The sequence below is a fragment of the Myotis nattereri genome, assembly GCF_964212035.1.
Source record: "Myotis nattereri genome assembly, chromosome: 18".
In the NCBI taxonomy this organism is placed as follows: Eukaryota; Metazoa; Chordata; class Mammalia; order Chiroptera; family Vespertilionidae; genus Myotis; species Myotis nattereri.
This window is the reverse complement of record NC_138093.1, coordinates 42,668,061-42,682,806: the sequence shown is the minus strand read 5'-3', so window position 1 is coordinate 42,682,806 and position 14,746 is coordinate 42,668,061. Positions and strand designations below refer to the sequence as shown.

Here is a 14,746-nt window from a genome sequence, read left to right as displayed (position 1 = left end):
ATCCTCTTGATGGTCTAGTTGGAAGAATTCTCTGACTTTGACACTTGATACTCTTTCCTGAACATAATTTTAAATTTGTCCTTGAAATCCATGAACCTCCAGCCATAGGTATTTTTTGCTGCCAATATACCAACACCCACCCATCAATCCTGATCCCACAGGAACCATACCTGCTTGATTTTGCTATGAGGGGAGAAGCAGTAAAAAGATGCTATGTTCTGAAATCAGTCAATCAATGAGCACACCAACACTGTTCGGTGAGGTACAGAGGGCCTCTTAGTACCGATTATTTGGATGGTTTTCTAGGTAAATACTATCGTGACTGTACGCCCTGGTGTCAAACTCCAGGGCCCGTGTTGTTTCGTTTATAAATTGGTGCAGGTGCCGTCATGCACTTCACGTGATGTCGGGCCTGGAAGTACGTCCTCATCCGTCTGCTAATGAGAGAAAATACACACCTAAGCTCCAGGGACATATTCCCTCTTCGTTCTGACCATTACTACACAGAAGAGTCGGTATTGGAGGCCACTCAGTGGGACTCGGGGAATAAAATCTGATGCTCAAGGAATGTGATCAGTCTTGCCTTCTCGGGGCCACTTACACACTCCAGGAAAGTGGGTTGCACATCTATTAGACTCTCTGGCCTAGAGAAACTCCCGTCTGATGATCTTACTTGTGAATTATGGAAAGACAGACAACATGGGCAGATAGATGGACACGGTCCCTGCAGGCACTGAGTGGGAGTGAGGTGAGAGCAGAGGCAGGACTCGGGGGCGCCCTGGGGCAGCCGCAGCCCCGCCGGGCCATGGCTTCCTTGTTTATGCACAGGAAGGCCTTGGGCTTTAGCGCTCTCTGCCTGTGGTTCTGCGAGTGAGCGCTCTGCCCTGAAATTCCAGTGTCAGCAGCTTGAACCAGCCGGCACCAGAGGTCACACTTTGCCTTTATTTTCTTCTTTGTTACGAAGCAGAAATCCCCGCACCGTCTCTCATAAAATCAGATTTTGAAATGATTCGGACGCGGACACTCTGTCCCCCCTGCAGAGTGAGGGGCGCGTCTGGCCACCATTCGGGTGATGCCCACCCAGACCCAGCGGCAGGGTCACAGCCCGACAGGGAGGGACAAGCACCTGCCGGCGGCTGCGAGAATGCGGAGCTGGCATTTCCGCCCGCTCAGCTCAGGAGGTGGTGCTCAGGCGGCAGGAAGAGAGCGGGGTAAGGAAGCGTGAGAGTCACCGAGCGGCTGTAATGTGACCGTGACCAGATTAGACCAAATGAGGAAACGTCAAGCCCAGGCGCTCGCCTGCGAAGAAGCCTGGCGAGGAGGGAGCCGCCAGGCCTGGGACGCTCTCTGCTCTCTGCCGAAGAGAGAAACAGGTGAGCTCGAGCTCCCATCACGTGGAGAAGGAGTCACCTTCCAGCAAAAGTCAAAGCTTAAAACCCTCGGGGCACTCACAAACACGAGCCCTCTTGTAACTGAGCTGTTATTAGGTCCAGACCAGCGGTTCTCAACCTGTGGGTCGCGACCCATTTGGCGGTCAAACGACCCTTTCACAGGGGTCAGCTAGGACCATCCTGCATATCAGATATTTACATGACGATTCATAACAGTAGCAACATTACAGTTATGAAGTAGCAACGAAAATAATTTTATGGTTGGGTCACAACATGAGGAACTGTATTTAAAGGGCCAGAAGGTTGAGAACCAATGACCTAGACAGTGTCCATTTTACAGGTGAGAAAACTGAACTTTGAGAGCTAAGTGCCATCAAAAACATTTTAGACAGTCAGTGGTGCGTGTCATCCACATGGGGGTGCGTGTCATCCACACGGGGGTGCGTGTCATCTACATGGCGGTGCGTGTTGTCCACATCGGCGGTGTGTGTTGTCCACATGGAGATGCGTGTTGTCCACATGGTGGTGCATGTTGTCCACATGGTGGTGCATGTTGTCCACATGGAGATGCGTGTTGTCTACATGGCGGTGCATGTTGTCCACATGGCGGTGCATGTTGTCCACATGGAGATGCGTGTTGTCCACATGGTGGTGCGTGTTGTCCACATGGAGATGTGTGTTGTCCACATGGCGGTGCGTGTTGTCCACATGGAGATGCGTGTTGTCCACATGGCGGTGCATGTTGTTCACATGGCGGTGCGTGTTGTCCACATGGAGATGTGTGTTGTCCACATGGTGGTGTGTGTTGTCCACATGGCCATGCATGTTGTCCACATGGCGATGCGTGTTGTCCACATGGCGGTGCGACCGCTCTCCAGAGCTCCCGCTTGAGATACTGAAACTGTCCCCTTGTACAAAGCAGCTCCCCCCCACCATTCCCCTGCCCCTGACAACTACCATCTGCTTTCTGTTTTCTGAGTTTAACGCCTGCAGATTCTTCCTAGACGGGTTGCCTGTTGTGACTGCTTAGTTCACCTGGCAAAATGTCTTCAAGGTTCCTCGATGTCGTAGCCCGGGCAGGAGCTCCTTTTAAGGCTGAATAACATTTTGTTCCGTGGATTACAGACCACTTTCTGCTTGTCCATTCCCCAGAGGTGACACCTGGCTTAGCTGTTGGGAAGAATGCTGCAGTGAACACGAGTGTGCAGATATCTGAGATCTTGCTTTCAATTCTTTTGGAAAAATAACCAGAAGTAGGATTGCTGGATCATGTGGTAAGTTCTATTTTTAATTTTTTTGAAGAGTCTCTATACTGATTTCCATAACAGCGGCACCATTTTACATTCCCGCCAACAGTGCACAGGATTCCGATACCTGCACACGCTCACCAATGCACGTTGCTTCCTGTCTTGTGACGTCTTGTGGGCGTCCTGCTGAGTGTGAGGTGATGACATCTTGTGTTTTGATTTGCATTTCTCAACAGTTAGTGATATTGAACGTCTTTTTCATGTGTTTGTTGGCTATTTATATGTCTTCTTTAGAGACATGTTTATTCAAGTCTTTTATCCATTTTTATAAATCAGGTTACTTGTTTTTGTTGAGTTGTAGAAATTCTTCATATATTATAGATATTAAACTCACCAGACAATGGTTTTCTCTCATTTGCACTCTATTGACTGATATAGCTGTTGTGTTTTTTAATATGTTTTTATTGATTTCAGAGAGGAAGGGAGAGGGAGAGAGAGATAGAAACATCAATGATGAGAGAGAATCATTGATCTGCTGCCCTCTGCACGCCCCCCACTGGGGATGGAGCCCGCAACCGGGGCCTGTGCCCTGACTGGGAACCGAACTGTGACCTCCTGGATCATAGGCCGTCACTCAACCACTGAGCCACACCAGCCAGGCCGATGTAGTTAAAAAAAATTTTTTTTAAATTGATTTCAGAGAGGAAGGGAAAGGGAGAGAGAGAGAGAAACATTAATGATGAGAGAGAATCATCGATTGACTGCCTCCTGCACGCCCCCTATTGGGGATCAAGCTAACAACCCAGGCATGTGCCCTTGACTGAAATTGAAACCTGGGACCCTTCAGTCCAGAGGCCCACACTCTATCCACTGAGCCAAACCGGCCAGGGCTAATACATAGTTTTAAGTTTGATGTAGTTCCATTTGTCTATTTTTGCCCCCATAATCTGACTTTTAATGGTTTTTTCATGTTGTTCTGCTGACTTACACTATACAGCCACCTGCACAGGATATATAGCCTTTATTTTACGGCTCTCTTAACAAAATTATCTTTAAAAAATATTTTATATGTTTTTATTGATTTCAGAGAGAGGAAGGGAGATGGAGAGAGAGAGATAGAAACATCAATGATGAGAGAGAATCGTCAATTGGCTGCCTCCTGTACATCCATCCCCCACTGGGGATCGAGCCCGCAATCGGGCCTGTGGCCTGTGCCCTCCTGGTTCATGGGTCTATCTACGCTCAACCACTGAGACACGCCATCTGGGCACAAAATTATTTCTTGAACTTGAAAACTTTCTTCTGTGTTTGGAGGGTTGGGGGAGTCGGGAGTTTGAAGTGCAGATGAAGGAGGGACAGTGGTGTCTTTAGAGATTGTCTTGGGTTGGGTGTTGCCCACAGATAACTACTCCCTTTGGTTGTGGTTGTTTAACATACATCCTTATTGGTTGCAGATGTAAACGGGTTTCTCCGTCTTGTCTGGGTCACACTCCTTTAGAGCTTTCTGTACGGGTAGAGGCAGCACCGACCTGAGACCCACAACAAGGGCCCCTCCCCCAGCGCTGCTTCCTGGGTGTCCCTGGTTGCTCACTTGCACCATAACCCACCAGGAGTCCCCCAGTACAAACCAGCTGCACAGGAAAGGGTTAGTCTCAAAGCAGACTGGATGGTCATTTGATTGTGCTGCTGACTCGTTAGCAGAAATGGAATCTGCTGACTGTTGAAAGTTATGTGAGTGGGTAAACCAGCTTCCTTCCTCTTTCCTTGGTTCATCTCCTGAACCCTGCTGGACTCAGGCCCAGTTCTGCGTGGACTTTGAAGACCAAAATGCTTCAGGATGTACATCCCAGTTGCCTGCGGCTGCTTCAACCACTGACAGCTTTAGTTTCGCTGCTGCTGGGTGAGTGGGGCCCCTCTGCGGTAGGGAGGTTTCTGCCAGGGACCTGGGTGGTGAGGAGCAGTCCGGGGCCCTTGGAGCTGGGGAGGGATCGACAGCAGAGAGAGAAGCCTGACTCTTACCCATCGGCCAGGCCCTAAGGCCGCAATTCAGAGGCCCTTCCGCAGTCTCTGCACCAGACGTTCACGTGGACTTTGTGGGGGAGACAGGGATGAGCCTAGGCAGTGATGGCGAACCTTCTGAGCTCGGCGTGGCAGCATTTTGAAAAACCCTAACTTAACGCTGGTGCTGTGTCCCATATAGAAATTTTTTGATCTTTGCAACCATAGTAAAACAAAGACTTATATTTTTTATATTTATTTTATATATTTAAATGCCATTTAACAAAGAAAAATCAACCAAAAAAATGAGTTCGCATGTCACCTCTGACACGGGTGTCATAGGTTCGCCATCACTGGCCTAGGGTGTGAGCGAGGAGCATCTTGCACGACGACAAGGGAAGCAGGCTCTTGTGGGTCCTCCGGGAAGAGGGCGTGCAGGCGCCCCCTTCCCCGCCCCCACACACACTGCCTCTGCTCCCTGGGCTCCCCCTGACCGCCCTCTTCTCTTTCACAGCTTCTGCAGACCGGGGAGCTGGTGAGTCTGCTGAATGCCGCCTGGGATTTACGGTGCTATTGCCTGTCCCACTAAGAGCAGGGCTTGGGCTCAGCATGAGCAGTGCCCCCTCTTTAGAGGGGCCTGGGGTTGGATTCTTGGTAAGACTCCTGCTGGATCCACAAAGACACAAAGAGAGGAGGCTGCCAGAGCACATGGGCCTGTAGTTGGATCTACAGTGGACTCGGCCTGAGGGCCCCTGGGAGCGCCTTTGGAACCCATGGGCTTCCCAGGTCTCTGAGCTCCAGCCCTGTCTGCTCTCTGCCGCCAGGTCTCCCGAAGGCCGTGGTGAGCCTCCAGCCCCCCTGGTTCCAGGTGTTCCCTGGGGACAACGTGACTCTGACCTGCCAGGGGGCCCACAGCCCTGGGGACAACTCCACCCAGTGGTTCCACGATGGGACCGCCATCCCCACCCAGGTCCAGCCCAGCTACAGCTTCAAGGCCAGCAGCAACCACAGCGGGGACTACAGGTGCCAGACGGGCCAGACCAGCCTCAGCGACCCTGTGCACCTGGACGTGACTTCCGGTCAGTGGAGGAGCGGGAGGCCTGGGAGGCGGATCTGAGAGCTGCTGGCCCGGCAGAGGGTCTGGGAACGGGGTGGCCGTTTCTGGGAAGTGTGGCCCGAGCTGTTGGAAGTGGTTTCTGCCCAGTCATTTCCCCTCGCACCCCCGCCTCCTTCGCTTCTATGCGGGTTCCTCGGAGTATGTGAGGTTGCTTGGCGTCAGTCCTGATTGAGCAAGAAGGTGACAAGGCCACAAACAGGCCACCGGGGGTGAGAGAAGCAGGAGGAAATATTTGTTCCAGACAGCCTTCCTGCCTCATGGCAGCGTGGACAGCACAGTGGCGAGAGACCCACAGAAGGCAAAGGCCCTGGGTGGGCATGCCTGGCATGGGTGAGGAGGAACACACGAGGCCGAAGTGGGGGGGGGATTATGAATTTATTAGGTCATCTGGACACCGGATGGGCTGAGCCCCAAAATGGCACCAGCCCCCGCAGACGGGGAGCCAGGTTTTTTTTTAATATATTTTTTATTGATTAAGATATTACATATGTGTACCCTATACCCCCCCCTCCCCACCCCGCTCATGCCCTCACCCCCCCGTTGTCCGTGTCCATTGGTTAGGCCTATATGCTTGCATATAAGTCCTTTGGTTGATCCTTCCCCCTTGCCCCCACCCTCCCCTACCTTCCCTCCAAGGCCCGACAGTCCAATCAATGCCTCTCCGTCTCTGGATCAGTCCTTGTTCATCAGTTTATGTTGTTCATTATAGTCCACAAATGAGTGAGATCCTCTGGTATTTATCCGCTCTCCAGTTCCATCCATGCTGTGGCAAATGGTAAGAGTTCCTTTTTCTTCTTCCTCTTCTTAAAGAATACCTTTCAGCATTTCATATAATGTTGGTTTGGTGGTGATGAACTCCTTTAGCTTTTTCTTATCCGTGAAGCTCTTTATCTGACCTTCTATTCTGAATGATAGCTTTGCTGGATAAAGTAATCTTGGTTGCAGGTTCTTGCTATTCATCACTTTGAATATTTCTTGCCACTCTCTTCTGGCCTGCATGGTTTCTGTTGAGAAATCAGCTGACAGTCGAATGGGTACTCCCTTGTAGGTAACTGACTGTCTTTCTCTTGCTGCTTTTAAGATTCTCTCTTTATCTTTTGCTCTTGGCATTTTAATGATGATGTGTCTTGGTGTGGTCCTCTTTGGATTCCTTTTGTTTGGGGTTCTCTGCGCTTCCTGGACTTGTAAGTCCATTTCTTTCACCAGGTAGGGGAAGTTTTCTGTCATTATTTCTTCAAAAAGGTTTTCAATATCTTGCCCTCTCTCTCCTTCTGGTACCCCTATAATTCTGATGTTGGTACGCTTGAAGTTGTCCCAGAGGTTCCTTACACTATCTTCATATTTTTGGAATCTCTTTTCTTTTTTCTTTTTCGGTTGGGTATTTTTTGTTTCTTTGTATTTCAAATCTTTGACTTGATTCTTGGGATCCTCTTGTCTGCTGTTGGATCTCTGTAAATTATTCTTTATTTCAGTCAGTGTATGCTTAATTTCTAGTTGGTCCTTTTTCATGTCCTCCATGGTCTCACTATACTCCTTGAGGGATTCATTAAATTTATCGGCGGTTTCCATAAAATTCTTGAAAAACCTTAAAAGTGTGGTTTTGAACTCTACATCCAGTCGTTTGCTTTCCTGCATTTCTGCCATTTGTGACCTGTTTCTTTGTCTCCGCATTTTGGCTGCTTCCCTGTGTTGATAGAGTGGCCCTGCGCGCCAGGTGTCCTGTAGGGCCCAGTGCACTCTTGGTGCACTCTTGGTGCCTTGGTTGTTGTAGGATCACTGGGAGGAATTGACCTCCAGGCCAATTGGCTGTGAGAATCAGCTGTGTCTGAAGTGGGAGAACTTCTGTGCTGAAGACACCCTTCTGGGGCAAGACTTGCTTCAGTGGGGCTTTGGTGCTCACTGAGTCTGCTCCCTGAGTGTGTCCCTTATGGATCTGAGGAGTTGCAATCTGGATGGTCTCCCTCTGACCACTGGGTACAGTGGCTCCTGGATCTAAGGAGGTGCTAATTCAGCCTCTGCCTGAGGCCACACAGCAGGAGCCAAGAAGAGGCTCAGCTGTGAAGCAATGCAAGCCGCTGCGGGGCCTTGGGCCTTCTCTTGGAAGTTCCGGGTCTGCCTGGCTTGGCTGCAGTTAGGTACATTCACATGCAAAAGCCTCTGCCGCAGCCTGGGTGGGGCGGGGTCTCAGGGAGTCAAAGGGCGGAGAAAGAAGCTATGGCTGATTCTCCGCGCCCGGAGTCGTGCGTCTCAGTGTCCCGGTAACGGCTGCAAGCACCTCTGAGGGAAAGCCGCCCTCAAGTTCGCCCGCTGCCCGACAGACCAGCTTCTCCCCGTATGAGTCCTGGGTCCCCAGAGACTTCCCGGAACCAGAGTTCAGAGCAGTCGGGAGCTTGTGATTCAAAAAGACAGCCGCGTCCTCAGGTGCCACCCCCTTTCCGCGCACGCGCGCGAGCCGCAGTACCTCTGCACTTCACCTCCGCAGCTCCTCTGGCTCTCAGCGTGCTTTTCTTTCCTTCTAGTTGTAGAATTTACACTCAGCCAGCCTTCCTGTTGTTCTGGATGATGTTTGCTCTGTCCTTTGCGGTATTTTTCAATTGTTGTGGGAGGCGACAATTTCCCGGTGTTTATGCCGCCATCTTAGTTTCTCTCGGGGAGCCAGGTTTTTAAGGACTCTGGCCGCTTCTTCTGGGCTGAGAGCTCTCTGTGCAGGTCTGGATTGCGGGGAAGTCGTAGGGGAGAGAGAATGGTCTCAGCAAGTGGCATGTCCATTGTGAAGTGGCCTGAAGGCCAGTTCCCAGGGGAGGGTACCGGTTCCGTTATTCGATCAGACCTCACTGGGAGGCCTTTCTGCCCAGGGCAGGAGGCCAGGGGGAGGTGTGATCTGGAAGCCCACGGCAGAAGTTGGGGGAGGCTTGGAGTTTGGTGCAATGATGTCATCTTTGTTCCTGAAGGAGATGGGAACTCATCAGATGGTTTAAATTGGTCTGACTTAGGGTTACATATATGTCTGAGTGTTCAGTCCAATAGATTCCATGGAGAAGTCCTCCTGCACACAAGCCACGCCCACCCAGTGTGTGAAACTGTGAGCACATTCACACTGCAGTTGACTTTGATTTGGGCCGTATGCCCTGCGGACGGCTGCACGAGGCAGGCAGTGCTAAGTCCTGCGTGAGGGGCTGGGGCCGTCTTCTAGGTCCTGTTTCCCGAGAGCCCCGTTTCTGTTGATGGAGCCCCAGTGAATGGGCAATCAGTACTGACCAGGGGTCAGAACAGCGCTCCCAGCCTGGGCGACTTCGGCCTGGGAATTATTTTGAGCTGAAGGTGATGGAGACCCAGCCGGGTCCTGAGGAGCCCTTACCTCTCCCTGAAGACATGAAGAGTTATCACCAGCAAGAACTATGCATGGCCCCTCCAGAGGGCAGGGCACGCTGCTAATTACTGGACATCTTCTCTTCGTATGTCCTGCATGACCTTCCTCCTCTCCCAAGCCCCCGTGCCTTCCCGCACCCCTAGCTCAGGCCATACACCCCTCATCATCCTTCCTGTCTCTCTCATGTCTGTGTGATCCCGCACATACTGGTCTGTGTGCACTTGAGCTTGCTCATTGTCCCTTGTCACTCTGTCCCGAGCCTATTTAATTATTAAACAAACAAGAACCTACAAGGTTCTCTTCCTCCGTCCCCCCGCCCCCCAGCCTCAAAGCCTGCCCAGTGGCATCACAGCTCCCTGCCTGCTCTCTGGTCCAGGGCTGCCCCCAACAGCTGGCTGTGCTTCTGTCTTTTCCTACAAAAATGCAAAACTTGAGATTTTAAAAACCTTTGCTCTGAAGAGTTGTTAGAGGGAAGCCACCTGGTCCCCGCCCTTCACTGTGCAAAGAAATGCAGCCACAGGCCTCGGGGCCCAAAGCTCAGGGGAGCCCAGGTCAGAATCCCGACTCCAGGTTTGCCTCCGGCTGACTCATCACCAACACCTTGTCCTTCACGGTCAGACTGCGGTTTCTTACATCAGCGCTCGTTTACCTGAGGCGCAGTGTGCTCCAGTCTTTATTTTCATAGGAATTAGAGCGATTGGGTTTTTCTAGTGTCTTCAAAGCATTCTCTATAGCAGTAGTGCTCAACCTTCTGGCCCTTTAAATACAGTTCCTCATGTTGTGACCCAACCATAACATTATTTTTGTTGCTACTTCATAACTGTCATGTTGCTACTGTTATGGATCGTCATGTAAATATCTGATATGCAGGATGGTCTTAGGCAACCCCTGTGAAAGGGTCGTTCGACCGCCAAAGGGGTCGCGACCCACAGGTTGAGAACCGCTGGTCTATAGACTTGTCCTCCCAAGCACTGACCTTTGGAATCTGGTGCCTCTGCCGTCAGTGAAGGGAGGGGGGTCGCAGTCGGGGTGGGAGAGCCATTTCCCACTGGAGGCCTGTGCTACTGCTGCTCTTGTTCCGAGCCACCACTGAGCCCGGGCTCCGGGCTCACGCCTGCTCCCTGCTGCTGTGGCTGGAGGTGGCGAGGCCTTACCAGGCTCCCCTGGCTGCTCCTTCACTTCCCAGAGCGTGTTCAGAAGCTGCCCTCCCATTAGGAGCCCAGACCCTCACGCGCGCCCTGGAGTTGCTGTGTGTCCTTGGTCGCCGTCAGAGGAGACCTGAGGGTCCCCTCCTGCATGGGCAGGTTCAGGTCCTGCTCGTCACCTCCGCGGTGCTGGGGGCACCCCCCCCCCCCGGGGGGCAGCTTCTAACTCCTCACCTGGCGCCCGAGGGGCTCCTACTCTTTATATTAAACTCCGCCAGGCTTCCTTCCTTCAGGCCCGACTCACAGGTAAGAGAGCCGCACACCTGCCAGGAGGCATCTCCCGCGGCTGGGCCCACAGCCTCTGGCTCCTGGGAGTAAGGCAGCCCCACAGGAGCCGCAGGGCCGCATCCAGCCTCAGACCCTCTCCTTCCCTGTGCCTTCCAGCCTGGCTGCTGCTCCAGACGCCCCGCCTGCTGGTCCCGCAGGGGGCCCCCATCGTGCTGCGCTGCCACAGCTGGAGGAACTGGCGCCTGTACAAGATCCAGTTCTTCCAGGACGGGAGACCCAAGTGGTTTTCATACACGAACGCCAGCTTCTCCATCCCACACGCGAACGCCAGCCACAGCGGCGCGTACCACTGCTCAGGGCTCCTCGGGCAGACGCAGCACACATCGCAGCCCGTGAACATCACCGTCCCAGGTGGGAGCTTCAGGCCTGGAAGGACGGGGAGGCGCACCCCTGAGCGGGCCTCAGTGTCTAGCTGCACCTGATGGCGGGGTGGACATGAGCGCTGGTCCAGCTCCCTCCTCAGGGATTAAAGACACGGTGTCACTCACTGGGAGTTTTAACTCTCAGGGGATAAAAGCCACCTTTTCATCCTCTCATCCACCTCGCAGACACACCACCTTCCCTCTCCCACCTCACTGAGACCACGTGGTCACATGTCCCTCTGTCCGCAGGACTCAGAGGCTGGCTTGTGTCTCCCAAGACCCCTCAGCCTCGGCTCCAATCTGAGCTCAGGGCAGCCAGGCGGCATGGCAGTCCCTCATATACAGAGCACCAGGCCGCCATCTGATCTTGAGAAATTGTGCGCTGTGAACTCCAGAGTGCATCCTGTCAGGGGCATCCAGGCCACTTCTGCCAGATGAGGGCGAGGCCGTGAGTGCTGCCCAGTCCCGGGCGCAGCAGGAGGCGAGGGAAGTGCTGGGGATGAGGTCTCGTTCACTTCTCCCCAAGGCTGTGCCCTGTCACGTTTTATATTCACGATGCACATTCAAGGCTTTGAGAAGCCTTGTTGTAAAGAAAACTTTTAAACTAAATTTCATGAGGCATTTGCAAAACCTACATGACCACAAAAACCTTTTCCTCTATGACTACGTGGGGGAGGGAAAATGTTCTCTACCCTTTAAGTTTCTCTCATCTGGTCTAATAATTAAAATGACATGAGATAGATTAACAAGAAAATGAGCAAATTCAATTACACACCTACGTATGGGGACCCACAGACATGAGAGAATCAGAGACAGAAAGGGACATAAGACATTCTGAGCTAAGGATGAGGTGAGGCACGGTGGGGGGGGGAGGGGGGGAGGTTTGGCGGAAGGTCATTGCAGGATGGTAAGAGCAGATGCTCAGGACTGAACTAGTTTTCTCTGCCCCCTACATAGGCCATAAGAAGTTATTTCTGGCCCTGGCTGGTTTGGCTCAGTAGGTAGAGTTCGGCCTGTGGCCCCTTGGTCCCGGGTTCAGTTCTGGTCAAGGGCATGGACCTGGGTTGCAGGCTCCTCCCTGGCCCCAGCCCTGGTCGAGGCTCGTGCAGGAGGCGACCAGCCCACGTTCCTCTCACATCGGTGGTTCTGTCTCCCCTCTCTCTTCCACTTTCTCTAAAATCAAAGGAAAACGTTTCTCATGAGCCCACAGGGGCTCGATTGCCTTCAGCTCAAAACATCCACACGCCAACGTGGCACCGCGTGGGGAGCCCCTTAGCTCCTCTCAATGTCCCTTGGGGCAGACGCGGCTCAGCTCGCCCGGGGCCGGTGCTGAGGGAGCTTTACTTGGAGGCGAGGAGACTCGACCTGCTGCGCGACCAGGCTCGGCCCCTGGCCTGGGGACCTGGCTGTGGATTCTGACCGTGGCCTTTAACAACTGTCGTTTCTCCATCCGCAGCCCTTTCACCCGTCCTTCCTCCGTGGCCCCAAATCGCGTTCTGCCTGGTGATGGGGCTCCTGTTTGCAGTGGACACGGGGCTCTATTTCTTTGTGCAGAAAGAACTTCGCAGCCCAGCGAGGGACTGGAGTAGTGACCAAGTCACATGGACCAAGAGCCCCGAGGACAAGTAAGGCCTCTCGCACCTGGAAGAGCTACAGGTCTCCCCCAGCGCCTCCTGGTGGGCGAGCTGGAGCTGCGAGGGCCTGGGGGCAGGAAGGGCCTGGAAGCTCAGAGCCAACCACCCCCAGGCTCTCCGGCACTGACCTCTGCTGGCAAGAGGACTGGCCTGTGTCTCCACAGGCCCTCACAGAGGCCTCAGACACACGCTCACCAAGCCCTGCTTCCCCTTTCACATCAGCCCAGCAGCTGAGCGCGGCTCCGCTCCGTCCTCCGGGCCGGCAGCCTCCCGGCTCTGTTCTCGCTAGAGCCGCCTCTAAAGTGCTTAGCGGCCACTTCTGTGCTCCAAGCCGCGCAACGTCCCCTTGCACTTGGGAGTGAAAGCTCAGGCCTTGGCGGCGCTCTCAGGCCTCACTGCCTCCACCTCGGCTGCTCCTGGTCCTTGCTTCCTTCACACACTGATCGTCCTTCTGCCCAGGGTTTATGTTATTCCCTGTTTCTGGAATGTTCTTTCTTACAGACGTGTCATCATACGTCATCATGGACTTTACCCAAATGTCACCTATCAGCGAGGTCTCCTTGATCACTCAGTATGATTCCACTCCCCACCGCCTCCTGACCCCCCTGGCCTGCTCACCTGCTGAGGGTTTCCTGCCCGCCCGCCCGCCCTCGGATGGAGCCCCACGAGAGCAGGGCCTCTGCTCACTGCTTACACCACGGCCCAGCGCAGTGTCTGGCACGTGACAAAGAACTCGGTGTTCGTGGAATGAGTAAAGTCTTTAGCAAATTTAGGGGATTTTAAATCTAGAAACGATGTAGTGCAGTCTCCTCATTTTAAAACGGAGGGAGCAGTGGCCGGGATGCTTGAAATGACCTTGCTCAGATGTACAGGTGGGTGATGTCACCACTTTATAGACACGGACCTTGACGGACACGGTTCTGGACACGTTTTGTTCTACAACTTGCTTTTTGCCCTCGGCCATCAGCCTCACCCCCATTTCACAGCGCCTATTGAAAGTCATCACTTTAATGTCTGTTCTGCTTCCCACGATGCTCACACGCAGTCCCACACGTGAGCAGGCCTGTGCACTGCGTCCGAGGTAACAGGGAGCAGTGGGCGCCCGGGGAGTGATGGGCGCCGCAGCTGATGCCCAGGCTCGGAGGTGCCGGCTTCAGCGCTGGGCGTGGAGCTGGGGGTGGGGGTAGGGGGCGGGGGCGGGGGGGAGGGGTGGGGAGGGTGGGGGGGAGGGGTGCTAGGAGGTTTTGAGCCTCAGGGCTGGGAGGGAAGGTGGAGGGAGCTGAGACAGGCAGTCCCTGAAGAGGCCAGGCCACTGGCCCCCTTCTCTCTCAGGCCCTTGGCTAAAATGCCCCAACTCCCGAGAGGAAGGGATCCGGGAGGGCAGCCTGGAGGCAGCGAGGGCTGACTGAGAGCTCCTTCCCGTCCCCACACCTCCCCAGGCCCCAGCTTCCTGCAGGAGAAGAGCCATCTGAGGAGAGAAGAGCCACTTTAGCTTCTTAAACGCAGTCGTTTCATTTGAATCAGGCAAATTACAAAGGTTACATAACAGCTGCGGCCGGGACGGAGACCTCAGGGCGCCCCTGGCCACAGGCCGGATTCCACCCCGGAGGGCGGCGGGGGTGGGGGCGGGGGGGGGCGCGCTCGGCCCCTGCGCTTCGCTCCTCCGTCTCCATCTCGCGGCTCCGAGTATTTGGCTTTCGGGGGAGCCGGCGTCAAGCGGAAACCTGAGTTCAAACAGGACATTCCGGGTTCAGGACCCGCAGGGGTCCCGCCGCCAGCGATTGGCCACAGGGGGATCGTCACCGCGCCGGGTCCCGCTGTTTTGAAAGCGACGGCTGGGGCGTGGGGACCCGGCCGAAGAACCCGGCCTTCCGCTACCTGGCTCTCCGGCCTCCTTGTTGTAAGCGCCAGGCGGTGAAAGCGGAAAGAAAACAGCAAGCTGCATTGGCCGGGAATCGAACCCGGGCCTCCCGCGTGGCAGGCGAGAATTCTACCACTGAACCACCAATGCTCGCGGGGGCGGCCCTTGCAGCATCTCCCTTCTCCCCGACGTCCCTTTGGGTCCATCCGCAGCGGGGGCCCAGACGCCCCTCTGTTCCCGGTGGAGGAGGGTGCGGGTCTGTTTCCAGGCGAA

General features: G+C 54.2%; 1 protein-coding gene across 1 annotated transcript; it reads left to right on the top strand.

Annotated features, from left to right (window-relative positions):
* The first annotated feature begins 4,444 nt into the window (after nt 1-4,444).
* LOC308533787 (low affinity immunoglobulin gamma Fc region receptor III-like) lies at nt 4,445-13,524 on the top strand. The gene is made up of 6 exons (XM_081111902.1): nt 4,445-4,538; nt 5,151-5,171; nt 5,461-5,715; nt 10,713-10,967; nt 12,435-12,603; nt 13,114-13,524. Exons 1-6 carry the CDS (start codon nt 4,466-4,468, stop codon nt 13,187-13,189), a joined length of 849 nt encoding a protein of 282 aa, XP_080968028.1. The 5' UTR covers nt 4,445-4,465; the 3' UTR covers nt 13,190-13,524.
* Nucleotides 13,525-14,746: the final 1,222 nt, after the last annotated feature.